The 23,188-nt window shown below is 37.8% G+C and overlaps 1 protein-coding gene across 1 annotated transcript in view; it reads left to right on the top strand.

Moving 5' to 3' along the window:
• Positions 1-23,188, top strand: part of ENTREP2 (endosomal transmembrane epsin interactor 2) — an 85,157-nt gene that overhangs the window by 54,150 nt on the left and 7,819 nt on the right. The window contains exons 4-8 of the mRNA XM_030282012.4: positions 1,363-1,494; positions 11,320-11,427; positions 18,026-18,043; positions 20,657-20,814; positions 21,388-21,523. Of these exons, the coding sequence (XP_030137872.4) occupies positions 1,363-1,494; positions 11,320-11,427; positions 18,026-18,043; positions 20,657-20,814; positions 21,388-21,523 (552 nt within the window). The remainder of the gene's footprint in view (positions 1-1,362; positions 1,495-11,319; positions 11,428-18,025; positions 18,044-20,656; positions 20,815-21,387; positions 21,524-23,188) is intronic.

Raw genomic sequence — 23,188 nt, 5'->3', positions numbered from 1 at the left:
CATTTCCGGAGAGTTCTGGGAGCAAGACCTCCCCAGTGACATCCAGTATTTGATTTTACATCAGCTTGAAGAGCTGAGGTCAGCTCATCATAAACCATTTAGTTGGGTTTTGCTCAGATATTTCACCTTTTAAAAGTATTAAAAGATTACAGGAATTGGAAAAGAACTAGTCTGAAGTTCAAGCTGCTTTGTAGTTAAATTGTATGCTAATGAGAAATAAACCCCACAACTATCATAGAGGTGAGCAAACGATGTTTTTTCTTTGTTTCTTTGCAGTGTCTATGGCATAGGGTATGACCAGTTTCTGTGAGTTGCCACAGACAATTATTTCCAGTGTTGCCGTGGAGAATATGGGAAATGGTGTAATTTACATACCCAGTTTTTTCTAAAGCCTTTTACAAATTGTGCTGGCCAGAGGGCAATCTGGAGTCTCAGGAGCTGCAGTCTCCTGAGATAGCTCCTGCCCTGAGTATGCTTTCATCACAGTAAGCAAGCATTCAGTCATCTGTACCTCATCTGGAGAAGTTTATTATGTTCTTTTAATTGACTCTTATTTGTGCTCTTCCATCTGCTGCCTGGTCACCAGCATGTAAGGAGAGAGTGAGAGAGTGCTACATAAGCCTGATAGGGGTAGCACTAAAAAACTACATATATTTAAACATATAACTTTTATGATCATATGAACAATTTAAACATTCTTTGAGGTACAAGAAGTAAGTAAATATTCTGTTGAAATGAATGTATAAGGCTGTGCAACGTAATTCCACAAGGAGTGCTGATACCTGCTTTTGTTCAGGAAATTGGGAACATCCTAGAGAGAATTTGCTTTAAAAATATCAAATCTGTATTTGGATTAGGAATTTCTTTGTGGATTTGTGTCTGGAAATTTTGTTTGGGTTTTTTGTTTGTTTTTTTTTTTTATGCAAAAGAATAAGTAACAGGGTGATTCAGATCTCCCCACCCAGCCACAGTGCTTCCATCTTTACTTTGGGGAATAAAGGACTGATTTGTGATCATGACTCCTTCACATATTTTCTGGGCTCTTTGTGTTATTTTTGGTTTTCCCACGTTGAATATGATTTTGTGTTTATTCAGTTGAGTTAGTCTGGTTTCACCTGCCCCTGCAAAGCAAATTTTTTTCAAAAGGCACATAAAGACAACACCTTTGACATTGAATCCTCTTACTGTATTTTACCTGGTTTTATAGCTTATATTAGCCATTGGAAAACATTCTGCTCCTAATGTTCTGCACAGGGATTTTCATTTTTCCTTTAGTAGTCATTATTGTAACTGTAAATACTATTTTTGGGAAGTGTGTTTCTGTTGATTTATACTTTTTCTGACCTTTTCTTTTCTCCACAGATTAAATTCGACAGTGATGGTGTCTGTGTTTGCTGTGAAATGCAGCATCAGACATCAGGCTGCAGTAACTTGGGAGAAACACTGAAACTGAACCCTCTGCAGGAGTGCAATGCAGTGAGGCTGACCCTCAAGGTGTGTTAGGGGAGAATTAACTGTTTATTGCAGTTTTAACTTAGCAAGACAAAGTATGTGATGAAGGGAGCAGCAACTGCTGTTCTCTGTCTTTGGCCACCCTTATGTGCAAAAAACTTCTCCATCTCAATATCAGCATTTGTGTGGGTAACTGTTTTGTTAAAGTTTACTCAAGAAACAGAAGTTCAGGCTGGCTGTGGTTTATGCTGGAAGGTGCAAGAACAGGTATCTTTCACTTTGCTGTTCGAGGTGGTGTTTGTTGATGTTATGGTGAGCTGCAAAGAAACACAAAGCACTGCAGAATGATGAGGTATTTCCTGATGTGCTGCTGCTACTTTGGGAGGGAAGAGTCAGTGTTCTTTCTGGGTGATGCTGGAAACCTGCTTATAAACTGCCCTGCAACATTGTGAGAAGTTTAAATCTTGTAGCATTTTGTGTTACAGCTACCCAGATGAAAAATTGAGAGCAAATACTAAGAATGTTGTATAAGTGAGTTAGAGCACAGTGTAATTGCTGCCATCATTGCTTCACTTCATTATCACCAAATGGGAAGGCATTGATGCTATGTTGTTTTGAAAAATGATAAGGAATCAATGGGAGAACTGCTCAAAAAAAGGAACCCTAGGCTGAGAGGGAGATATTGATTCATTCTAGTTTTAGTTGCATGATCAACAGAACTCTGTATTGTTGACTCTCAATTTCAAAATATGTACTTAATTAAAACTAATAGAAAATAATGGAGTAAAGTAGAGAAATTCATTGTTAGAAGGATCTTAGGGAGGTAGATTTTCTCAGGTGGGTCCTGAGAAAGCTATAAAAGTTTTATTCATATTTGAAGATATATTTTAAAATTCTGTCTGGGTAGAAATGCTATACAAGGTATGTAGTAAATACCTAAATGTTCTTCAGTCTTGCTAAGAAAAAGCAAAAAAAAAAGAAAAATAGCTACCACCAAGTAATATGGATGAGGTAGAAGTTAAATGATGGCCCCAAAGTTGAGTAAGAACTCTGCCTCAGGTTTTAATGAGCATGATAAAGGTAACAGAGCAAAAACCTACTGGACAGCAGGAGTTTAATAAGTGGAAAAGAAGCATAACTTGACATTGTTGGTCAAAACATAACAATATTCAGTGAAATGTATTACAAGAAGGTAACTTCTGATTCTGAGAAGGACAGTCCTCAAAGTATGACAGATGCAGAAACATGAACCTGTCATTCAGGAAAAGCTGACTTGCTAATCCCATTAAAATAAAAACTGAGGGTGCATATGTTTGCTTCCTGTAAATATGTCAGCAAGGTAAACTTTAATGAGAGGGAAAACAACTGTTTATCTTTAGAGGACCTTGTCAGCATATGGAGTGAGTAGAAGTGACATATGCTGAAAATCAAGACAAGTATTCTAACCAATACAGCAAGCAGAATACAAGCACAAAATTTAATTTATTCTAAGATATAACTCAATCATTTATAAAGGGAATTTACATATCAGTTTACACTACAAGAAAATGGGTTTCAACACAGGAGTTCCCCTGAGTATAATCTGAGTGCAATTTTAATTATGTTCAGAATTTTTAATCTAAGAAAGAGTAGTTAGGAAAATAATTTTTTCAGAAATATTTTTACATATTTTTTCAGTTTTAATTCTACATTTGCTTTCTGTTTGGCTTAGCTCTGATTCCTGGCTGTAAATTTAAGAACATCATTCTACTAAGCCCATAAGAAAAAGTTACAGCTCATTAGGTAAGAGCTGACAGTGATAAGGCTCACCCTCTTTAATTACAATTAACAACTACAATGTGATTTTAAAGAAACAGGTGTTTTAGTACCAAAAGCTCAATTGTATTCATTGAGGAGCCAGAGGGAGGGGAAATGTAGAGAACCAGAGTTAAGATTATACATTTAATGTATAACATTATGTAGGTTCCACGTTCCTCTTTATTGCAGGTGGGGTAAAAATCTCATGTTTCCTCTAAGTCATCTGTGGGGTTTTGGTGATAGCAGCTGTGGAGATCCACTGTGAACAGAACAATCCAGCACATCTTACCTGTCTGATCTTGTTCCCAGGCAGTCAAACAGGACAAGGAAAACCAGCAGTGGCTCCTGGTCCTGTGTATGTTAACTGAGCTTTGCACGATATTTAGTGGGGGGTTTATAATTGCTTTGAAAAATCTATAAAATTTGTTGTTGTTTTTGCAATGAACCATCTCTGTGGGCTTTTTTGTAAATCAATCTCCTTCTTTCTTCATTTCAAGCCCTGAATAAACTACTCAAACCTTTTAATAGAGACAGAGGAGCTACCACTGCAGTATGTGTGGTCCCACATATGCACATGTATAGATACAAGTATTGATTGCAAATGCTGACTGATCTATAAGTGCTGGTTTCTGAGATTAGTTGAATAGTGGGATTTCAGCACAGAATTATATGTTACAGCAAAATGGACAAACATACTGTGCCATTTCACTGTTGTAATGGGGTCTCAGTCCACTCAAGGGTGTTGAATTGGTAGGGTTAGAATTAATTTTATGATACTATACTTGTAGTCTTGTCTGCCCATCTCAGTAAAAATAGCACAGCTGTATGATGTGATGAACTGCCGTTAAGATCTGCAGGCACCCAAGTGTGATCCATCTACCCTGTTTTACAATGGAGACTCCCTGGTTTCTGTATTTCACTAGGAGATGTGGGGTTTTTTTACAGTTTCCTGCATTAGTAGCTCCTAAACTGCCCCTGAAAATAAGGTTTTTTGCTTTCCTCTGGATACTCAGCAATCTGTGCTTCTAAAGGATGTCAGTATCCTATTATCTTGACTTTTTTTTTTTACAGTAACCATACTTCTATAACAGCTTTATCCTATATTAAGAAGTTACTTGGTTTAATTAAAGCCAAATGAAGGCACAAACAAATCCTACCTATTTACAAAATTAGTTAAAAGAGTTTAAAAGGTTTATTAAGAATCAGGTGTCCAAAAACGAGATGATGGCCACAGATGGGGTGGATTTAGGATGCATTTTCAGTAACATCAACTTCATCTGGTTTTCTGCAGGAAGTGGATGAAATCTTAAGGATCTGAGTTTTTATTGTCATGTTAATTAAAATAAAATGGCTAAATTTTCCTGGCATCTTTCATCTGTGAAAATTTTGTCTTCTTCCTAAACTCGGAGTATTTTGAACTTAAGATACATGTGACATTTTCAGAGGATGAAATTAGGTATTTAGAAGTTTGAATTATTTTGTAACATATTATTGCTTTCTGATACTGACATGCAAGAGGGGAATGTTAGGCTGTTTTGGTTTAGTAATGATGCAGTTGAGTATTTTAAATTACTTTTAACAGCTTATACAGTAGAGAATACCTGCAGACTTGTATGTGAATTTCTAGATTTGCTATTTACATAATTGCTTCCTACCTAAGGTGCATCTGTAGAATGCTTTTGTGACTATCGGGCAAGGAGAGAAGCTGATTCCCTCCTCTGTCTTCAGCATAAATATTTGGTTTGGAGCTGCTAAAGTTCAAGTACAATATAAATAGTAAGTGGCTCTTTCAGGTTTCTGATTGCATTCATTAGTTAGGCATCTCTATTAAAGATTTATGTAGCTCAGGGCTCTTGAAGTCTTCTGTGTGAATACTTTCTTTCCTTTCCTCTCCTTTGAATCTCAGTTTATTGTTACTGAGTTTCCTGATGGCCAAGTCTGATCATATATGGAACTTTTTTTTCATTCAGAAGAAGATGCTTCCACTTGCAAAACAGAGGAGGATGGCTCCTAGCATGTTCTTTAGAGTTATGAGAACAGTTTTTCCTCGGGTTTACTGTAAGATCAAATGCAATAGTATTAATTTTACTGAATGACTTACGTGAAAGGCTTCATAAGCTACTTAAAATTGGATAAAGCTCAGCACAGAATAAGTAATTCTAGATCAGGTTTTTAAATGCTGGATTTGTTTCACATTCCTTTACAGGCAGCTGAAAAGATTCCCTACATTCAGAGTGTATTTACCACACCAAGACCATCAAAAATAGGGTGGATCAGGGTGGGCTTTTTAGTCTGAATAGCTAAGCTACTTTTCCTTCCTCATACCTCTTTCTGTTAATTGCTTGGACAATGAGTGCATATGGTTGTAAACTTCTCTCACAGCTGAAAAGGTGCCTCTTTGAATGATTGGAATCTGTTTATTCCATGCTTGTCCAGTTATGTTATAAAATCTTAGCCTTTCAGGAGTCTCTAACTATCATATCCCCAGTACTATGCAGCACCTGAGTTGAAGGTATGCAAACTTGAGTGCAAGCAGAGAAGACCTTTTTCAGTTTATTTTTAAATTAATAAGCTGTGCTGCTTACATAGAATTGAGAAACTGTATTTAAATCTGTTTATTTTTAAGTAGCAGTGCACTGTGCACTGCTTTTTAAAAAATGTGATAAAATAGTGAATTACACTGTACTTTCAAACCTTAAATCTAGTCTGTGAAGTGTTGATTATCTCTCCATTTACAATGCAATGTGTGGTTGAGACCCATTTGACTCAGAATTAATTCTTGAGCCTTCCTTGTATTAGAGCAGAAATTTTTCCCAGTGTTTTTCTAGACGTATCCAGTGGGAACAACTAAAGTTATATTTGGAGCTAAAAGGATTGTTGTCCTTGAATTCTTGAATAAAAGAAGTACATTGACACTAATTTCATGGGTGAAAAAGCTTTGCTGCTCATTATCTCTTTTCAGGATACAGTAGGATAAGAAATGAAGCACTATAATTGAAGTCAATCAAGGAGAAAAGAAATCATCTCCACAGCACTGCAGCCATGGAGCCGCTTTTAGCCATCGATTGCTGGGGATGCTGAGATCCATGTGCTCAGGGCTGCTGCTCATAGAGTGTTCCTTTTACACATCAACAAGCTGATTTTGCTTCTTTCATTGTATATTGGCTAAGGTCTCAAAAGTGTCAAGAACCTCAAAGACTACAAATCTTTTATTTCCACAGGAAAATAATCTATTCAGCCAGCAAAATGTGAGTGTGTTGTAGAGAGAGCTGTCAGCTCAATACTGTTGAGCAGACTGGAACTCATAAAATGAAATGGATGTACTTTGTGTCTTTCTAGAGCAAAACAGATTTAAATACAGTTTCTCAATTCTATGTAAGCAGCACAGCTTATTAATTTTCTATATATTACTTGGCAGAGTGAATATTTTGAGGTAATCATGCTTCGTCTGTGTGGTGTGGTTTGTACTGAGCGACAAATTCTGTGCTTTGATGTTCATGTGCGTAACTTAATTTTCAGTACAGTTTATTGCTATGATAGGAAGAAGCAAGAGAGTGACTAAATATTTACCAAAGTCTGCATTTGAGTTGAATTTTGAAGATGTCCAGATATTCCTGGTTTAGCCTGGCTTACTTGATGGTTTTGAAAGATAACTGATACTAGAGACAAATGCAGTTATAAATTGGTTTCTAAGCTGAAGGAGCTTTGTGGGTGTGGCCCACCATTAGAGTGAAGTTTTGCTATTCCAGTTTTGCTTTGTGTTTGCTGTGAGAGGAGGTACAAATGATGTTCTGAAGGACATAATTTCAGGAGGGTGAACACACGTGCAGTGAGTGTTCATTGGTTATGAAGGACCAGCTCTGCCAGTGCACCCATCACTGGCTGATGGGATTTGTGCCATTGTCATTTTTCATTTTAGATTCTATCTCGTCTCTTTGCTTCTGTCAGGTAATTGCATGTGCTAACAGCTGTTCTAAATTGCTTTGTTAAATTATTGTTTCTACAGTTGAGTTATCGATGTGGCAATCACCAATTTTTTTACTTATTCCAGTTTGATACCATCTGACTGCTTTATCACCCAGCAGTGTGATGGAAAACAAAGAAAATCAGTTTACAGGACAAATTGCTTTTTGAGATTATTGCAGTATGAGTTTTTAATACGATATTCTCAATTAGTTCTATCTTAAAATTTTTTGAATACAGAATATTAAAATATTGCAATTAAACATTCAGATTTTAAATAATACTCAGGTTTTGTAATACATTTCCTATTTTAATTTGTTCTGTAGGATTTTGGACTACATGTTTACAGAACATGCATTTTTATACATTCATGTATTATTTTAATTGTGCTAGTAAAGGAAGAACTGAGGAGCAGTAGCACAAAAACACTGTCAAAAGAATAATAGTGAAAACAGCTTGAATTAGGAAAAGGAAAAAATACCTGTTCTGTCCCTAAGTTAGATATATGGGAAATGACAGTATGAAGAAGATTTGGGAATGCACAGGTATCCTTTGGGAACACAGGACAAGTCAAAGGTGTCTGTTATTATGGAGGGAAAGCATGATAAACAGTTATGCAGGTACTGGCACCATTAATTTGGTAATTGTTCAAGTTGTAGTATAAATGGAATACTGCAACCATGAAACCTTGCTTTTTTCACTGTCAGTACTAAATTTTAGTTCCGCTTTTAAGATTTAGTGAGGGACCTACTTGGAAAAATAAGTGGCCACAGAGAAAGAGCTCACAATGCTGTCTGACTGCTGTGCATGTATCTCTGGACTGATCTAGGCATGGTTCCTGGCAATTCTGACAGCTGATTCCACTCTGAAGGGAATTTGTGTCCTCTGCAGCTAGTGAGCTAAGGTGTATGAAGAAAATAGTATATATAACCTATAGAAGAATAATTCTCCCTAGTACACTATACTTATCAGAACATTAATTATCATATAAACATGCTGAAGAATCAGAGTTTTGTCTTAAAAAAACAAAGACAGCATCTAAGTGAAAATCGTTTCAGCCATTTCTGAAGAGTAGAGAAGTGTATTTCAAACCATTAGAGATTCACATGCTGTGTGTTCTGATTAGTGTTCTGGTAGATGTCAGCTAAAGATCTGTTACTAAAGCTCCCTGATTTTGTATTTAGTACAGATTTCCTGCTCCTTTAGGCACCTACAAATGTGGCTGGCTCTGGCTGGGGCTGTGGGGAGTTATGATTGGCCCTGTTGTGGTTACTGCTTTTTCAGACATTTCCTAAAGGAGGTCTTAATTGTCATTGTTTGTTCCAGCTGCTGTCTGTAAGCACCTACCCTGTCCTTCTGGCAGTGTGCTTGGCCGTGGAGGGCTTTAGTGCTGCTCACTTTTTATCTATAGCTGAATAAATGAGTGTCATGGATTACCTAATTATTTTTTTTACAGGGCACAGGGAGTGAATGGTTAATTGCCTGAGGCTGATTAATGTTTGGGGAGGGTGGGGGAGTGGGGACCAGAGGAGGAGGGTGGGTTGTGGCTTGATTCCTGTTTGAGTTGAAGCAGACTTTAGGATAAAAAAGCCAAAACAAATAAAGAAGCAGTCTTGATTTAAGAAATATCTAGTGGTGGTGAGGCCTCCACAGTCATTGCTCAATTATTACTGTCTCTGTTAATACTTTAGACTTGCAATGTTTTACATGTCTGCTCCTTATTGATCTTTATGAAATACATAAAAACTCTGCATCCCTGCATTTGGAATTTTGTAGTTGTACCTTCACCTTCAAAGATATTGTAGCAGGAAGAGGAACTGTGTGCTTAGCCTGGAAAGGAGTGTGTGGAAAGAGGCTGCTGTTCCTGTGGGCAGTAATCCCTGCCCTACATCAAAAGCATAATGCTGAGTAACAAACGGAGCACAGCTGTCCCAGCGTGCCAAGGATGAGTGTAGCCTGCAAGGCACAAGAAATAATCCTTACACTGGAGTCAGTGTTTGCAAGACCTTCAGCTGTGCCTAGTTTAGGATTCTGCATTTAAGGAAAACTGTGGGCCCAGCTGAGGTGAAACAAATCAGATTAATGGAAACGATTGGAGGCCTAGAAAGTTGATTTCAGTCGAGAATTGGAGAAAATGGTGTTAATATGTCATGCAGTAAAGGTGGAAAAGGCTTCAGGAGTGGTAATAGAGTTCAAAGGTATAAAAGTCTGCTGTGTAACAGCCTGTTCTCAAGAGCTATGGAAGAAAAGGAGCCATGGGTTTCATTTGTGGGATGGACATAACCAGGGCACTGATGGTAAAAATAAACACTGCAATAGTGGAATGAAGCTGTGGGGTCTTTAGGAACAGATAAGAGAAACATCTGTCATGAGACTTAAAGGCACAGTTAAGTCTGTCCTAGCACATATAAAGTTGTTTAAGAGTCTTGGAGATACTTTGTATCCTAATTTAGAAATTTAATTTTATTATTTAGCATAAATGGTATTAAGTTATGCACTCAGATTGGATAAGTTTTTTTGTATTTAAATGGCTGTAGTAGGCAGTGGATGATGTTTCTTCCTACTAGGAAATTGTCCTATTTTCTACCTTAGATATTGTCTCTGCCTCAGTGTTCTTTACCCAGGTTTGCATATGGAAAGCAGAGCATGAAGGATCTCAGTCTGCTTTTTTGGCCACTGTTATCTAAGTGGGTCTCCAGGGATCACTTTGCCTGTTTACCTCCATTTGAATGCTCTGGGTGGGTCTGTGTGACTTTGAGTGCATCGCCTTCTGTAAGTGACTTTAGTGGCCCTTCCAGTATTTTGCTGTTAGTGCTGATGATTCCTTATTCCCCTGGCTGAGGGGCTGGCCAAGCAGACAGAAAACTACTGACCAGATCAGCAAGAGCAAATCTGGCTCAGTGTAAGTTACTAACTGACTAAAACTTGTTGGCTCATTTAATGTCTGCCTGGTTCCCATGGCTGGCATTTCCATCTTCAAATGAAGGCCACTTGAGGAGCAAGCAATTACAGTGTCAGGAGTAAATCTGCCCCTTTCTATACTTTGTTTCAGAACTGTTGGGGAAAAGAAAGCAATTTATAGCATAGAAGTTATTTCATGCACTGGCAGTGAATGAAGTACTCCTTTAAAATTAGATCCTATGGAATGTTCTTTACATAGTGAGTGTTTTTTACTCATGGTATTGTAGCAATTTTAAATTCGCTTTTCATTTGTTCTCACTGCTTTTTCTCAAATGCTTTTACTGGCTATTCAGAGAACTGAGCCACACAGCAGCCACAGCAGCCATGCAGTTTCTGTACAAGGATTGTAGTAGTTTTGAAATGTTGCCAGCACATTAAATTCTTTTGATGTCTTTTCATTGGCTGTAGAGACAGTAAATGCAAATCCAGTGATTGGGAGAGAGATGCTTTATTTTTAGTGATACCATTGCTATAAAAATCTTCCATTTTAATTTAAATGTTTATTTTTCTTTATTCTCCTTGTTAAACCAATATTCTGTGCTCTATTTTAAGCTTATTTTTCTTCAAAAAAAAAGCAAGCCAACAATATGACCATAAGTACTCAATTCATCAGTAGAAGGTGAAGTATCTAGGTGTGTAATCACTGCTTTTCTCTCATATAAAAATATTTCAGATGCATCAAGTTTCTGACACAGGATAAGTCTCTGTCATACTAGAATTTTTTTAATACACAACCCTGCATTGCAGATTTCAACTACTCAAAGCAATAATATTTCTGCATGTTGTTTTTAATCAGAGGTGTCTTCCATAGGATCTTTCTTGTGATAGCTGCAGCTTGGAATCAACCATGAAAGAGTAATTTGTCTTTTTGGGGAAAAAGAAAATTTGAATATCAATATTTCTGAGGAAATATCTAATAGAAAATGTGTTGTGAGAACTGGGAAAGGGAAGATGTTTGTTTCTGTAATTGCTGCCTTTGTGGATTGCTACCTGAAAAAGATTACAAGCTAAATGTGTTTTACGCAGTTATTTGGAACCATATTAATCAATAGCAGCTGAGTGTGTTTGTTATCAAATTCCTCAAGCATTTCCTGTCCTTTGTGTCCCTGAGATAAGAGATGATATTCTGCTGATGTCTCTCCGCAGGACCTGTTGTTCAGTGTGTGCGCTCTCAATATCATCTCCACCATTGTCTGTGCTTTGGCAACAGCAATGTGTTGCATGCAGATGGTTTCTTCTGATCTTCTGCAAATGGTGAGTATGTTTCAGTGGCACCACAGGGTTTGTCCAGTGTAACACAGTGTCCTCTCTGTGGATACTCATTTGCACCTACTCTTTGTTTATAAACTTAAGCCTGTTTGTGTCTCTGTGTAGTGTTAGAATGTGTGTGTACATGGGTGTATTTTTTATCTGCATACATCTATATAAACATAGCATATAGATGTATGCAGCATGAGGAGCTGCTGTGTTTTAGTGTTTATGTATTATAGTCGAGTGGTGTGATCAGGATTTTGCAATTGGGAGTTCTTTTTGTTAACGAGGTTATTAATGAGGATTAGTTACAGATGCACGTTACATTTGCTGTCATCACTTGTATATTATCTCCAGTTTCCACACTCCCCAGAGCAATTACTTAGCTTTAAGACCCCAGTTTTCATTACTAGATTGGTATGAGAGCTATGGAGTATGAGAAGTATAAGCTCAAAACTGGAACTTTTCTCAGCCCTGTGCCAATAATTGTGTTTTCATAAGGAAAACATGTTCCACCTCAGAGTAGCATTTCTGTTCAAAACAAGAGTGAAAAGGATCGTTAGTCTTCTGCATAGTCAGCTGCATCCCAGGATGCTGTCTTGTTTTGGTTGGACAAAGGCAGCTTTCCTATGCCAAATGAATGTTGGGATTCACAAAATTTCAATGTAAAAAAAACAAAACAAAACAAAATTTTAAAAACCTTTGTATTTTTCAGACCATTGCTTGTAACCTTGCTCTATTGCTGATTAATCTAGGAAATGTCCTGTTTAATAAGGGAGGGCAAACACACAAACCTAATGCTAGCCATTTGTGTATCTTGTATTGGAAAAGTTTGTATAGATGGAAGACTGGCCCAGCAAGTTACCAGAAACCATTTAAACAACACAGAAATGTTGTATAGCCTGCCCATGCAGGCACAGTTGTTTTAAAAATAAATAATTAGAAATACACTGGGTGCCATGGGTATTGATTTAAGTGCATCAATTATGGAGATAAGGCTGTCCTTTCTAGACAAGTGTTCCAGTCACTGGGTTTCAAACCCAGTTAAGGAATATCTTCAGTCTGGGATCTGGTGTTTCCTTCACATAGTAATGGGTAAAATAAGTTAGGCTCATATGTTTAGGTAATTACTGCGAATAGTACATAAATGCATTTTTGCTGTAGGGCTCTGTGTGTGCATATTGTGCAGGCTTGTAGAGGCTTGTAAACAGTGCTTATTTAATAACACTAGTATGGATGGGAAACAATTAACAGAAATAATAACTTCAGCTGATGACACTTCTATTTTAAATGTTAAAGGGTTTTTATCATATTCTGGGTATTCTTCCTTTTCATAAACTCCCCCCCTCTGTATTTACTACAAGAATGCGCATTGATTAAAGAATTTTTTCACTTTGCAGTGATGATGGGGAGGTGAAGAGATTATTATACCTTGAAAAATCTGTCTAGTGGAAAAATGGTAGCAGTGATCCAGAAGTGTATATTCCAGAAATCTTGATCTACACTTAATGGTATTTAGCAGTGTCAGAGAAATAAAAATGAATAGGTAACAATGAACCAAGACCAATATTAAAGTGCTTCTGATGGGCATATGCAAGAAGCAGTAACCTCAATAGGAAGTCAAATTCCTAAAAGCACATAATTTTTCTCTCTGCCACCTCATTCTGGATATCATTAAGATTCCTTCTTTCCCACCTGGCAATGCTGCCATTTCTTGGTTTCAGTGTTTATTTCTTTTTGCTTCCTGTTTCCAGCTTTGTCTTTCTGCTAAGTTGTCCGTTCTCCCACCCTTTCAGCTCCATCGACAAGAATTTTCTTCCTTCTCCCCAGAGAAGGGGAAATACATATATATCTATATTTCTGTTCAATCTCAGTCTTTTCTTGTTTATCAGTTTTTCCCTTTCTTTTTTCAGGTTGCTGAGGCAGATTCCTACCGGGCCTAAGTGAGCGTAACTTCCCTGGGGCTACGCTGACTTAGACCAGCTGAACTCTCACCTGAGGATTTCTTTTTCTTTCACTACTTTCAGCCTATTGTCCCCTGGTCTGCAGTTCCCCTTTGCTCTACTACATCCAGAAATCTGATTAACTTCCTTTTCTCTTGTTTGTTGTGCTCGATTTGTGCTTTTTCCTTTTACTTTTCACTGATGCATCTTTTTTTAGCTGGGTTGTACCATGTTGGAATTTTGACAGCAGCAGCAAGAGATACCACTGCTCATAGCTGAAAAGGTTTTAGTTATTGTGATGATGGTTTTATACTCTGTTCTAAGTATTCGAGAGCTCTGTAGGCTCTCCTGTAACAAGAAGTGGCAATAGGGAACACCCTCCTTGGATGTCATTAGGCTATCATTAGAGCAATCAGTTCTGTGGTTCCTGTGCTGTGTTCTTGTCTCAGAAATTAATCCATTGGAATGGTAATTTTTGCGAATTCAAAGAATTCCAATTTATTGCTTAGCAACATAAAGCAGGTGTGACAGTCTCAAGAAAATTTGCAGCAATGATTCTGTGATTTTGTGCTTTGTTGATGGCTTTTGCATACAGCAAGTGTCTTGATTAATACAGGCAAACTGAGGTATTTTACTGGAAGCTGCTGTCTTCTGACATCCCAACCTTTAAGAAAAACATCTTAAAAACACAAACACAAGCTGTCCAGTAGTAAGCACAGTTTAAATTTTCCAGTGAATTTGAAGAGGATTTTTTTTGGTTTAAAACCAGTCCTACCCTAACAAATGTTTTATTTCAAGTGCTAAGGAAAAAACAATACAGCAAACTACTTCAAAGTGGTTTTATTGCTTTATATTTTATTTTATATTTTTTTCTGGGTTGTTCCTTGTTTGAGTTGACTGTTTCAGAAAGTACTCAAAAATTTTCATTTGACTTTAACCTTTCTCACTGTGTTAAGTATATGCATTTGCTCAGGCAAAGAAACCCTACCAGTTGTAAGAAAGCTGCAAGAGAAAGTGATATCATAGCTAAAGATTGAAAAGGCATTTGTTGTGTTTCACTAGAGAGTTTAAGGCTGCACTCCATTACAGGGCTTCCCAGAATTGTTCTTTCTATGTACACACCCCTCCAGGAAATAAATGTGAATCAAATCAGATCATATCAAGGCTCTGTAATGTGAAGAAACCTCTCTTAATAACCAAACTGTCACTTCCATGATATTTCATTTTTTGCCTGAGGCAGTTTCAGTTTGCATCTTGTCTGATGAATGGCTACTGTGGAAATGCACCCTGTTTTCTTCAAAAGGTAGCTGCCTGGATTAAAGTAAGAAATACAAGGTATTACACCCACTGTGGCCAAGCTAAAGCATGAATTACACCTATTGCAGTCCTCCTTCCACTCCAGATATGTTTATACACTTCTTATCCTAGAAGTGCTGGCACCGATATCATTGAGTGTGTTGTGATTTTATCACCATCACTGTTAGTAGCTGTTCATGTTGTGTGATACCTAAAACCATCTGCTATTTTGTAAAGAAAATAAGGTAATGATGACACATGCAAGCTGTAGTGTTTAATTACTGTTTTCATCAGTCCTAGTGATAATTCAGCATGTCATTATCTTAATAGGCTGTAGTTAATATTTCTACTCAAGCACCTCACAGAAAGCATCTCTGTATGAGGGTAATACCTTGCTGACATTGTTTAACCCCCATGTTCTGGTGAAATAGTAATTAAAAACACCTGCAGAGTCAAGCTTAAGTGAGAATCCATCTTACGTTATTGTGTACCATTTTTAATCTAATGACATCAAAATGTAAATAATCCTTTTTTGTGCACAAAGTTCACTTACAGGTAAAACCCAGATGACAGTCCTTTTAGAAATATGCATTGGGAATGATGTGCATCCATAGAAAAATCCTAAATGTAAATATGGTTGCATAAATACTCCTCTCACACCCACCATAAATGCATACCTTAGGTCAGGAAATATTTTGACATTTTTAACAAATTTAGCATTTTTCATCAAACACTTTATTGGTAGAATAATAATATTTAATATTTAAGACTAAAATATGATAAGTGCTTCAAAAAAGACATCACAGAGCAATGCCCATGAGGCTGCAGAGCTAATGGCTTGTGATGGCTGTAGGAAAAGCAACTGGGAAAAACAGAAAAATCTGAATGTGTTTTCCTTATCAAAATATCTTCTGTCTCATAATTCCCCTTTAAGATCAGGGACAAATTAGAAGAGTCAACTGTGGTCCTTTTGTTCTTCTAGACAATTAGAGTCTACATTTCCCTTCAGCATATACTGATTCCAATGTTTTAGAAAAGGAAAACAGCAACTTGTCCAGGAGGACAGTTAATTGACGACAGAATTATAGACCCAAGTGTATTGCACAGAGATTTTACTCAGGATAACGTGCCAGTATTTAATTATATGCAATTAGAAATTTTTATTTCCCATTCTCAAAAATCAGCAGATCTTTTATAAATGACTGAAATGAGAATAATGAACTCTGGAGTCTCCAAAGGACTGATTTCAGAGTTATACAGTACGTCTAATAAATGTGATATGGAAGACAGAGGTAATTACATGCAGACACAGGAAAAACTCCAGATAAGTTTCCCTTAGAGCACCAGGCACATACTGATATATGGCACTTGTGGTTTAGATAAGCTGTAATTGCTGAGCAGTGGCTCAGCTGTGGCATTTACATGGGGTCAGTGGTGCTGAGCAGCTGCAGGATGTACAGAGCACAGAATGTCTTTGCTGGTGTTTAGTGGGGAGGTCCCACAGCTGGGAATCCTGGTGCAGAGCTGTTAGACTCACATGCCTTGGGCAGAAGGATGGACCATGTAGTATCACATGAGGAACTCTTTCAACAGAGAATTATATTGACAGGTCTTACCTGCTGTTTCTTCAGTTCCTTAACTGGGTCTCCTCCATCAGCTTTTATCTCAGTGTACTCAAAATATTCAGAACGTTAATAATACAGTCTGATCACTTCAGTGACCAACTTACAGAGAGCCTTTCAGTGAAGAGCTGGAAATTCAGTCTGACAAAAAGAGAATGAGTTTTACAATTTTACACATATCTATGTAATGGTGTTTATTTCACCTGGTCAAGTTAAAAACTGAGAGAGGAGATGTGTTATTCTTCACTGGGCAGGGATAGCTGATGTGTCTGGCTGCAGGCTGTGAGCTGGCAGAGGAGGTCACCGGTGTCCAGCTCCATTGTTGGCTGTGTGGAATTCTCAGTACTGTGGCAGTGGACCCTTGAGCATAATTTTCAAAAACTTCTACCTCTTTTGTAAGTGAGGTACTTCTAGCATTTGTGCTTCTAATTCTCTGCTTCCTGACAACGTGCTGCTGCTGCCCTGGCAAACCTCTGTGTTGAATGCAGGTCCAAACAGTGGGTTTACAGTGTTTTACAGCTTTCTTGTTTACCCTGCTGCAACCAGACAGAGAGCATGTTTTACTCTTCATTCATAACTGCAGACAAAATTTAAAAAAAACGTAGTCCTCGCTATGAGGGCTGTTTAAATCAGGCTGTTCCACTCTGTCCAAGTCAGACTGCCCAATGAAAACACACCGAGTTCTGTGGTCAGTGTGTGCTCCGTGTTCCATATCTCTTTAGCACATGCACTGGGCTGTGTAATGCCCATCCAGTATCATACATGTTTCACACACTAAATTAAGGATGAGAAGATACCTGTCTGTGTGAGTGTAATATCTGAATGCAAAGATTCAAACATAAGGTCAGCTGTTTCCTAAAAGACCATGAACTCCAGATCTGTATTTCATTGCCTGTCAGATTTCTGAAAGCTCCCAGAATCCAACAGCTCCAGGAGGGTAACAGAAGTGGTTGAGTTTTCTGAATTTCCACAGCCGTGGGCTTTCTCTTTCTTTCTAGTAAATATGTTTGAAGTATCTGTTGATAGCTATAAATTTTTGCTAAATTTCATGGTGTTAGATATTTAGCATTTACCAGAGATGCTGTATGCTGTTTACCTTTGCAACCATTTTCTATCCATTGCTTCTGCAGTGGCCATTAGTTTAATCCCAGGGCTGGCTGAGAAACCCACTGTGTGAGTTGTTCCATGGTGTGAGCTGTAGTTTTTGACATGATATTGAGTGCAACTTGATCCTGTTTATCCTGGTGACTGAACAGACCACCCCCATTTTCTGCTTGGCAGTTCTTGTTGTTGCCTGTCCCATTTGCCGTCAGTATCTTGAGACTGATTATTTGATAACAGCTGTCATCTAATACCAGAAATGTGTGTTTCTGTGTGAAGGTATTTGTCGGTGTTTCTTCAGCTTTCTCAGCTCTTTGCATTTTATTACTGTTTTTTTTTAACCTATGAAATTTGTATTAAGCCTTTGCTGAAACCCTGCCAGACTTCACTGTTTGAGACTAACTCTTGAAGATATTCAAAATACATTTTCCTGTAGAAAGAATAAGCTTTTTCAGGCTAGCAGAGATCAGTGGACAACATAGTATGGAATAAAATATGACTTAATTCCCACTTACTAGCTTTCAATTGTTTTCTCAAGGATGTCTGGTCTTGGTGGTAATCCCTTATATTTGGTATTGTTTCATTTCCTGCTAGTTTCACTCTTACAGCCTTTTTCACTTTAATTTCTGTGCCTTCCAGCAGGATGATATCACACAGGTAAACTGTTGTTTATAAATACACCAAACATGTGTATTTCCATGTCCATCCTGCTGCTCGTTGTCAAGTGTTGGTCACAGTTCGTTGCCATGGTTTGTATTGCCAGATCTTGAAAGGGGTGCAGATAACTCTGCTGTTCAACTGAGCTGCATCCGAGCAATAGATCTTTTCCTCCTGGAACCACAGCCCCTTCTGCCCTGTGTAAAACCTCTCCCTTCTGTCTGTCCCACAAAGTGTGTGCTGATGGTTCACCTGCTGTGCAAGTGCTCTGTGTTTGATTGCCCTGTTCTGGCAGTGGTAAGGGTATCACTCCCAGTATGAGGCTGGATGGATCCAGCTCCAGGGACCTCCAGGGCTGAGGGAACAGAGCTGCAAGTTCTTGGGTGCAAACCAAAGCTTGGGGTCCATGGCAGTATGGAAACAGTCTGTGAGAAGGTCAAGGAAGTTGTAAATTAAAATAGTTTTGTTTCCAGACTGTAAAAATGACCCAAATTTTCTACTCTTTTAGGAAAATGACAGCAGTCCTGAGTTTGGTGGAGTCAAACAATGTACAAAACGTGACCCAGCATACTCAGATATTTGTCTTCATTATGATAAATGTTTACAGGTTTTAGGTAATTATATTGAAGTTTGTCTTGCTTGCTTTTTTCCTGAAAGATTCTTCCATGTATTTGAGATGGTAACACACCAATGATTGCTTATGACTGCTTAGGGCAGAAGTCTGGAGTTTAATGGTTGGTATTAATGTTGTGTTACACTTTGGGAAATGGCTGATGAAAGATCAGAGGAGTTGAGACCCAATGACTGCAAGAAAGTTTTGGGTTTTTTCTGAAAGCCAAATAGAGTAATGTCTGATAGTACCTGGGATAACAGCATCCCACCTCACATGGAGGACAAAAGAGCATCAAACATTTCACATAATGAAGAGTAAATCAAACTGATGCCATGTCTTGTTTCTCTGCTGTACCATGAATAGAACACAATGGCTGAAAGTCTTTGGCTGTAGGATGTAAGGAAATAACTCATTCTGCAGGGGAGGTTCTTTATTGATAGTTACGTGTGGAAATATCTCTGGAGAGCTGATCAGAGAGCAGCTGATACTTCATTTTCACAAACAGTTGATACTGGTCCTCCTGACCCTCTGCTGTGCTGTATTGTTACAGCTCTGACCTTTGAAACACCATACAGAGAGTGAGTTTAATAGAACTAAGAGGTAACTCAAGCTTTAAAACACAAAAGACCAGTATCATTTCTGTGGTAATGTGAATTCAGCAGAACTACACTGAATTAAATTTCAAAAAGTGATAAATATAGAACTGTGATATTAAAAACAAAGGTAATTTACTTTGCTGGATCTCCTAAGAATAAACATTTTCCCTTTTATTTTACTGCTTCCTGAATGTTTATCATGGATTTTAACAAACAATAATGTAATGAGCCTACAGTACAAATCCATAGGTTGTCTTGTTCCAGTCTAAAAAAGAAATGTGCCTTCAGCAAAGTTTCTTAGCAGGCTTGTTTTAGAAGGCAGGAGCTAAAGATCAAGTCATCTAGTGATCCAAGAAAAGTTATATAAGAGCAGAAGCTTGCCTGGAAAAGAAAAAATTCTGTGTTTTTGGATTGTCTTTTAGTTCTCCATTGATCCATGGGGACCATATAGAGTCAGGTGTGGGCTGTGGGATCTTCAGGATGGTCCAGATTTGATCTTGGATTAGTTCAGGCCTTTTCCAGAACACTTTTGAGTGCTCCTGATATCAATGGTGTTGGAATGCCTTCTTTAAATCCCTGCTCTGCTGGAAGCTGATGAGGTTTCTGTCACGAATGTTGATGTGGTATCTCATTATTACTTTTTATTGTGCAGTGTAGTTATTTTCTTTTGGGTTTTGAGATGTGTATATGGAATAAATGTTTTTCTTACTTTCATACCAGTGCTTATAAGCTTTATACCACATTTAACTGTGCAGTGTCTGTATCACCAAATCACAAACAGCTATTAAGAATATTTCATTTTACAAGAATAATAAAGAATAGCTATAAACGGCCCCTTCATTGGAAGTGAAAAATGAGTGGGATATTTCCATTTTTTAAAATTCAAAATATAATATCTACATAGTAGCCTGTTTCTAGGTAGTTTTATTTGGGGTTGTTTTGGGGTTTGGAACTGGGAATTTTTTTCTCTGTAAGTGCAAGGCAGTCCAGATTGGAAACAAAAACATGGAAATATTTATTTTAGTAGTTATATCTATTTTTCTTTAGTTATTAGAATAGAAATGATTATGTGGGGCTACAATAAAACAATATGCAACGTAGAAATATTTATTGAAAAGCCATTAAATTGTAAAGTCTGTGTCCTGCATCCTAAGGCTGACTGGCTTGGAGGCCCACAGCCTCTCTGTCTTTAGTAAAAGCTTGTGCTGTATTTTGGCAATCTGATTCACCTTCCTCACTGATCACAAGTATTCTTATGCTCCCAGAGGTGCCTTTTTAATTTCAGCTTGGGTATTAATGAATTTGGTATTGGTCAGGGTCGCTAATATTTACCTTTTATTAAAATTGTTAATATTGGAGACAATGATTCTACCATCTGAAGGAACTTTACCTGTTCATTTTCAGTTTCTGCCACAGAGGCCCCATTCTGCCAATCCTGACTGCATGACTCCACATGGAACTGTCCTGCACCGGACCCTGGATTTTGATGAGTTCATCCCACCAATCCCCCCCCCTCCCTACTACCCACCGGAGTACACCTGCACGCCCGTGGAGGCACAGAGGTGATTCTCTCTCCCTGCTGTGCACTCGGCACTCGGCTCTGAGCTGTGGGCTAAGGAGCTCTTTCAAAGAATACAAAGCCAGATAATGTCCTTCACTTACATTAAACTCTTCGTTTCCAGAGAGATTACATGTGGTTTTTTGCAAGCTTGTTAGGCTACATCTGGAAATATTTGTGTTAAAGCTCTGCTGAAATAGAGAAATTATTTAACTTAACTAAGACAAGGATAACAGTGTCTGAGCTTTGAGCAAAGATCCCTTTGTAAGTGATTCTTTCACAGTTAACTTTGTACATTTGAAGTTGAGTATGAAATTTAATTTTTTAAGGAAATTATTTCAATTAATGTGTAATTATTTGGACTAGTGGAGGACATTAATTATGGCAAAACAGGCTGGTAAAGATGTTAAAGCTACCCTGTGAACCAGGGCTTCATTTTGGATGTCTAATAAATTTCTTGAATGTAATTCTTTGTAGTGTATTGGCTTTGAATTCAAAGAAGTCTTTACATCACTGTGGTATAGGTAATAAATCAATGCCATTTCTTAATTGTTTATTTGTTTATGTTTTTATGTAGAAATCTCCATTTGGACTTCCCTCATTCCCCATTTGGTGCTTTATATGAAGTAACCATTAATAGCCCAGGAATGCTGTATCCAAGTGAGCTGCCCCCTCCTTACGAGGCAGTGATTGGAGAGATGCCTGCCAGCCAGGTGAGGAAAACCAAAGGAAAATCTTTATGTGGTCTTCAAATTTTCATGTTCCTTGCTGAACAGCAAAATTGGGAGTTTTCAAGGCCATCTCCTTCTAGAATATTTTTTATCCAGGTTTCATCCTTTTTCCTTGGCCGTAACACAGATGAACCTGCAAGCCTTGGAGAAGTCAATATTCAGTGAAAAAAAGTGGACAAAAGTGATATGAATCATACATGGTTTGGGGGGAAAGAGAAGACTCCTATCTGTGATAAGAATTCATATGTGGTACTAAGTAAGGATTATTAAGTGTCTATTTTTAGTAAAGCACAAAATCATTTTGAGCACTCTGGTGACTGGTACCAGTCTTGGTGTGAGCATCAACATGCAGCAGCACAATAGCACCAGCATGTAACAAAAATCCATTTAACAAGATGTGACTTAAAGCTGCAAAGTCATGCTCTTGCAAGAAGAGCTTGGCTTTAATAAGTAGATGTATTCACTGCTAATTTTTGGCATCTGGAGTCAGTTTCAGCACCTTGCCTGTTCACCTCTGGCCACCTGAGCTCCAGAGGTGTTTGGTCTAATCACCAGTGAAGATGAGTGGTGACTTCATTGCTAATAGTGATAATTATATTGTTTCTTACCAGGAGTGAGTTTATAGTTGGTAGTTGCTGTTCAGAGAGCTTGTGACGGGCTCTGTGTCTCAGCACTGAAGCTCACTGGCAGCAATAACCAAAGCCTACAGTGACAGCCACAGATTTTTTTTGACAACAAAAGCCTTCATGCATTTTTTGCAATTAGTGTCCCAGCTGAGCTGTCTAAGACAGTTTTGGGTCTACAAGAAGAACAAAATGGAGACCCAAGTCCTTACATGCTGCAAATGCTCCCATAGAGCACAGTACAGTAGGAACTGAAATAATGAGATTTATAAATCCCTTAAAGGCAGGCTTGGCAATGGAAATCCTGTCAGGGATTTAGCTACAAAAGTGCTTCTGGGAACCATTATGTAATAATGTCATAATTGTAAAACCTTTTACTGTGCATCAAGCAATAGGTTTTATTTGTTTTTAAATGGATTGAGGTCCTTAGAATTTTATTAAATTGTACCAAATTAGACTCGGTATTTCATGCATTTTATGGGCAACAAATGTCAGTGCTAATTTAAGTGGTTGCATCCATGTAAAAATTACTGTTGTCATCTGTACTGATTAGGAATTCCCAGTACATGACTATAAAAAAAAAAAAAAGTGGTTTTCAGTGTTTTCCATGCAAAGTATTGACTGGAATATAGAAAATATAAGAACAAACAGATCAGGATTCTGGGTGAACTAAATCAATGACGATGTTTTATAAGGTTTTCTAACCTGTGGGCTTTGCAGACTTGTTAAAAGCAGAGGTTTTCTTCCTTTTTTCTATTGATGGCTTAGTGACTGTCTGAGGATCTGGAATTCAATAAGGTTTTGTTACCCTTGGCTGTGCAGGAACCTGCATGAAACCATGTGCTGTTCCTGTGTGAACCAAAACTCTGACCTGGCTTCAAAATTTTCAGTGGTACCTGCTGCAATTAAAACCTGGTTCTCCTTCCCCCAAGCAAGAGGGTTAATCAATTCCAAATGCATATAAAATTCATTCAGCAATTATTCAGAGACAATATAGAGTGTCAATAAATATTTCAGCACAAAT

The sequence above is a fragment of the Taeniopygia guttata genome, chromosome 10 (genome assembly GCF_048771995.1).
Source record: "Taeniopygia guttata chromosome 10, bTaeGut7.mat, whole genome shotgun sequence".
In the NCBI taxonomy this organism is placed as follows: domain Eukaryota; kingdom Metazoa; phylum Chordata; class Aves; order Passeriformes; family Estrildidae; genus Taeniopygia; species Taeniopygia guttata.
This window is presented reverse-complemented; position numbering and strand designations above follow the sequence as displayed.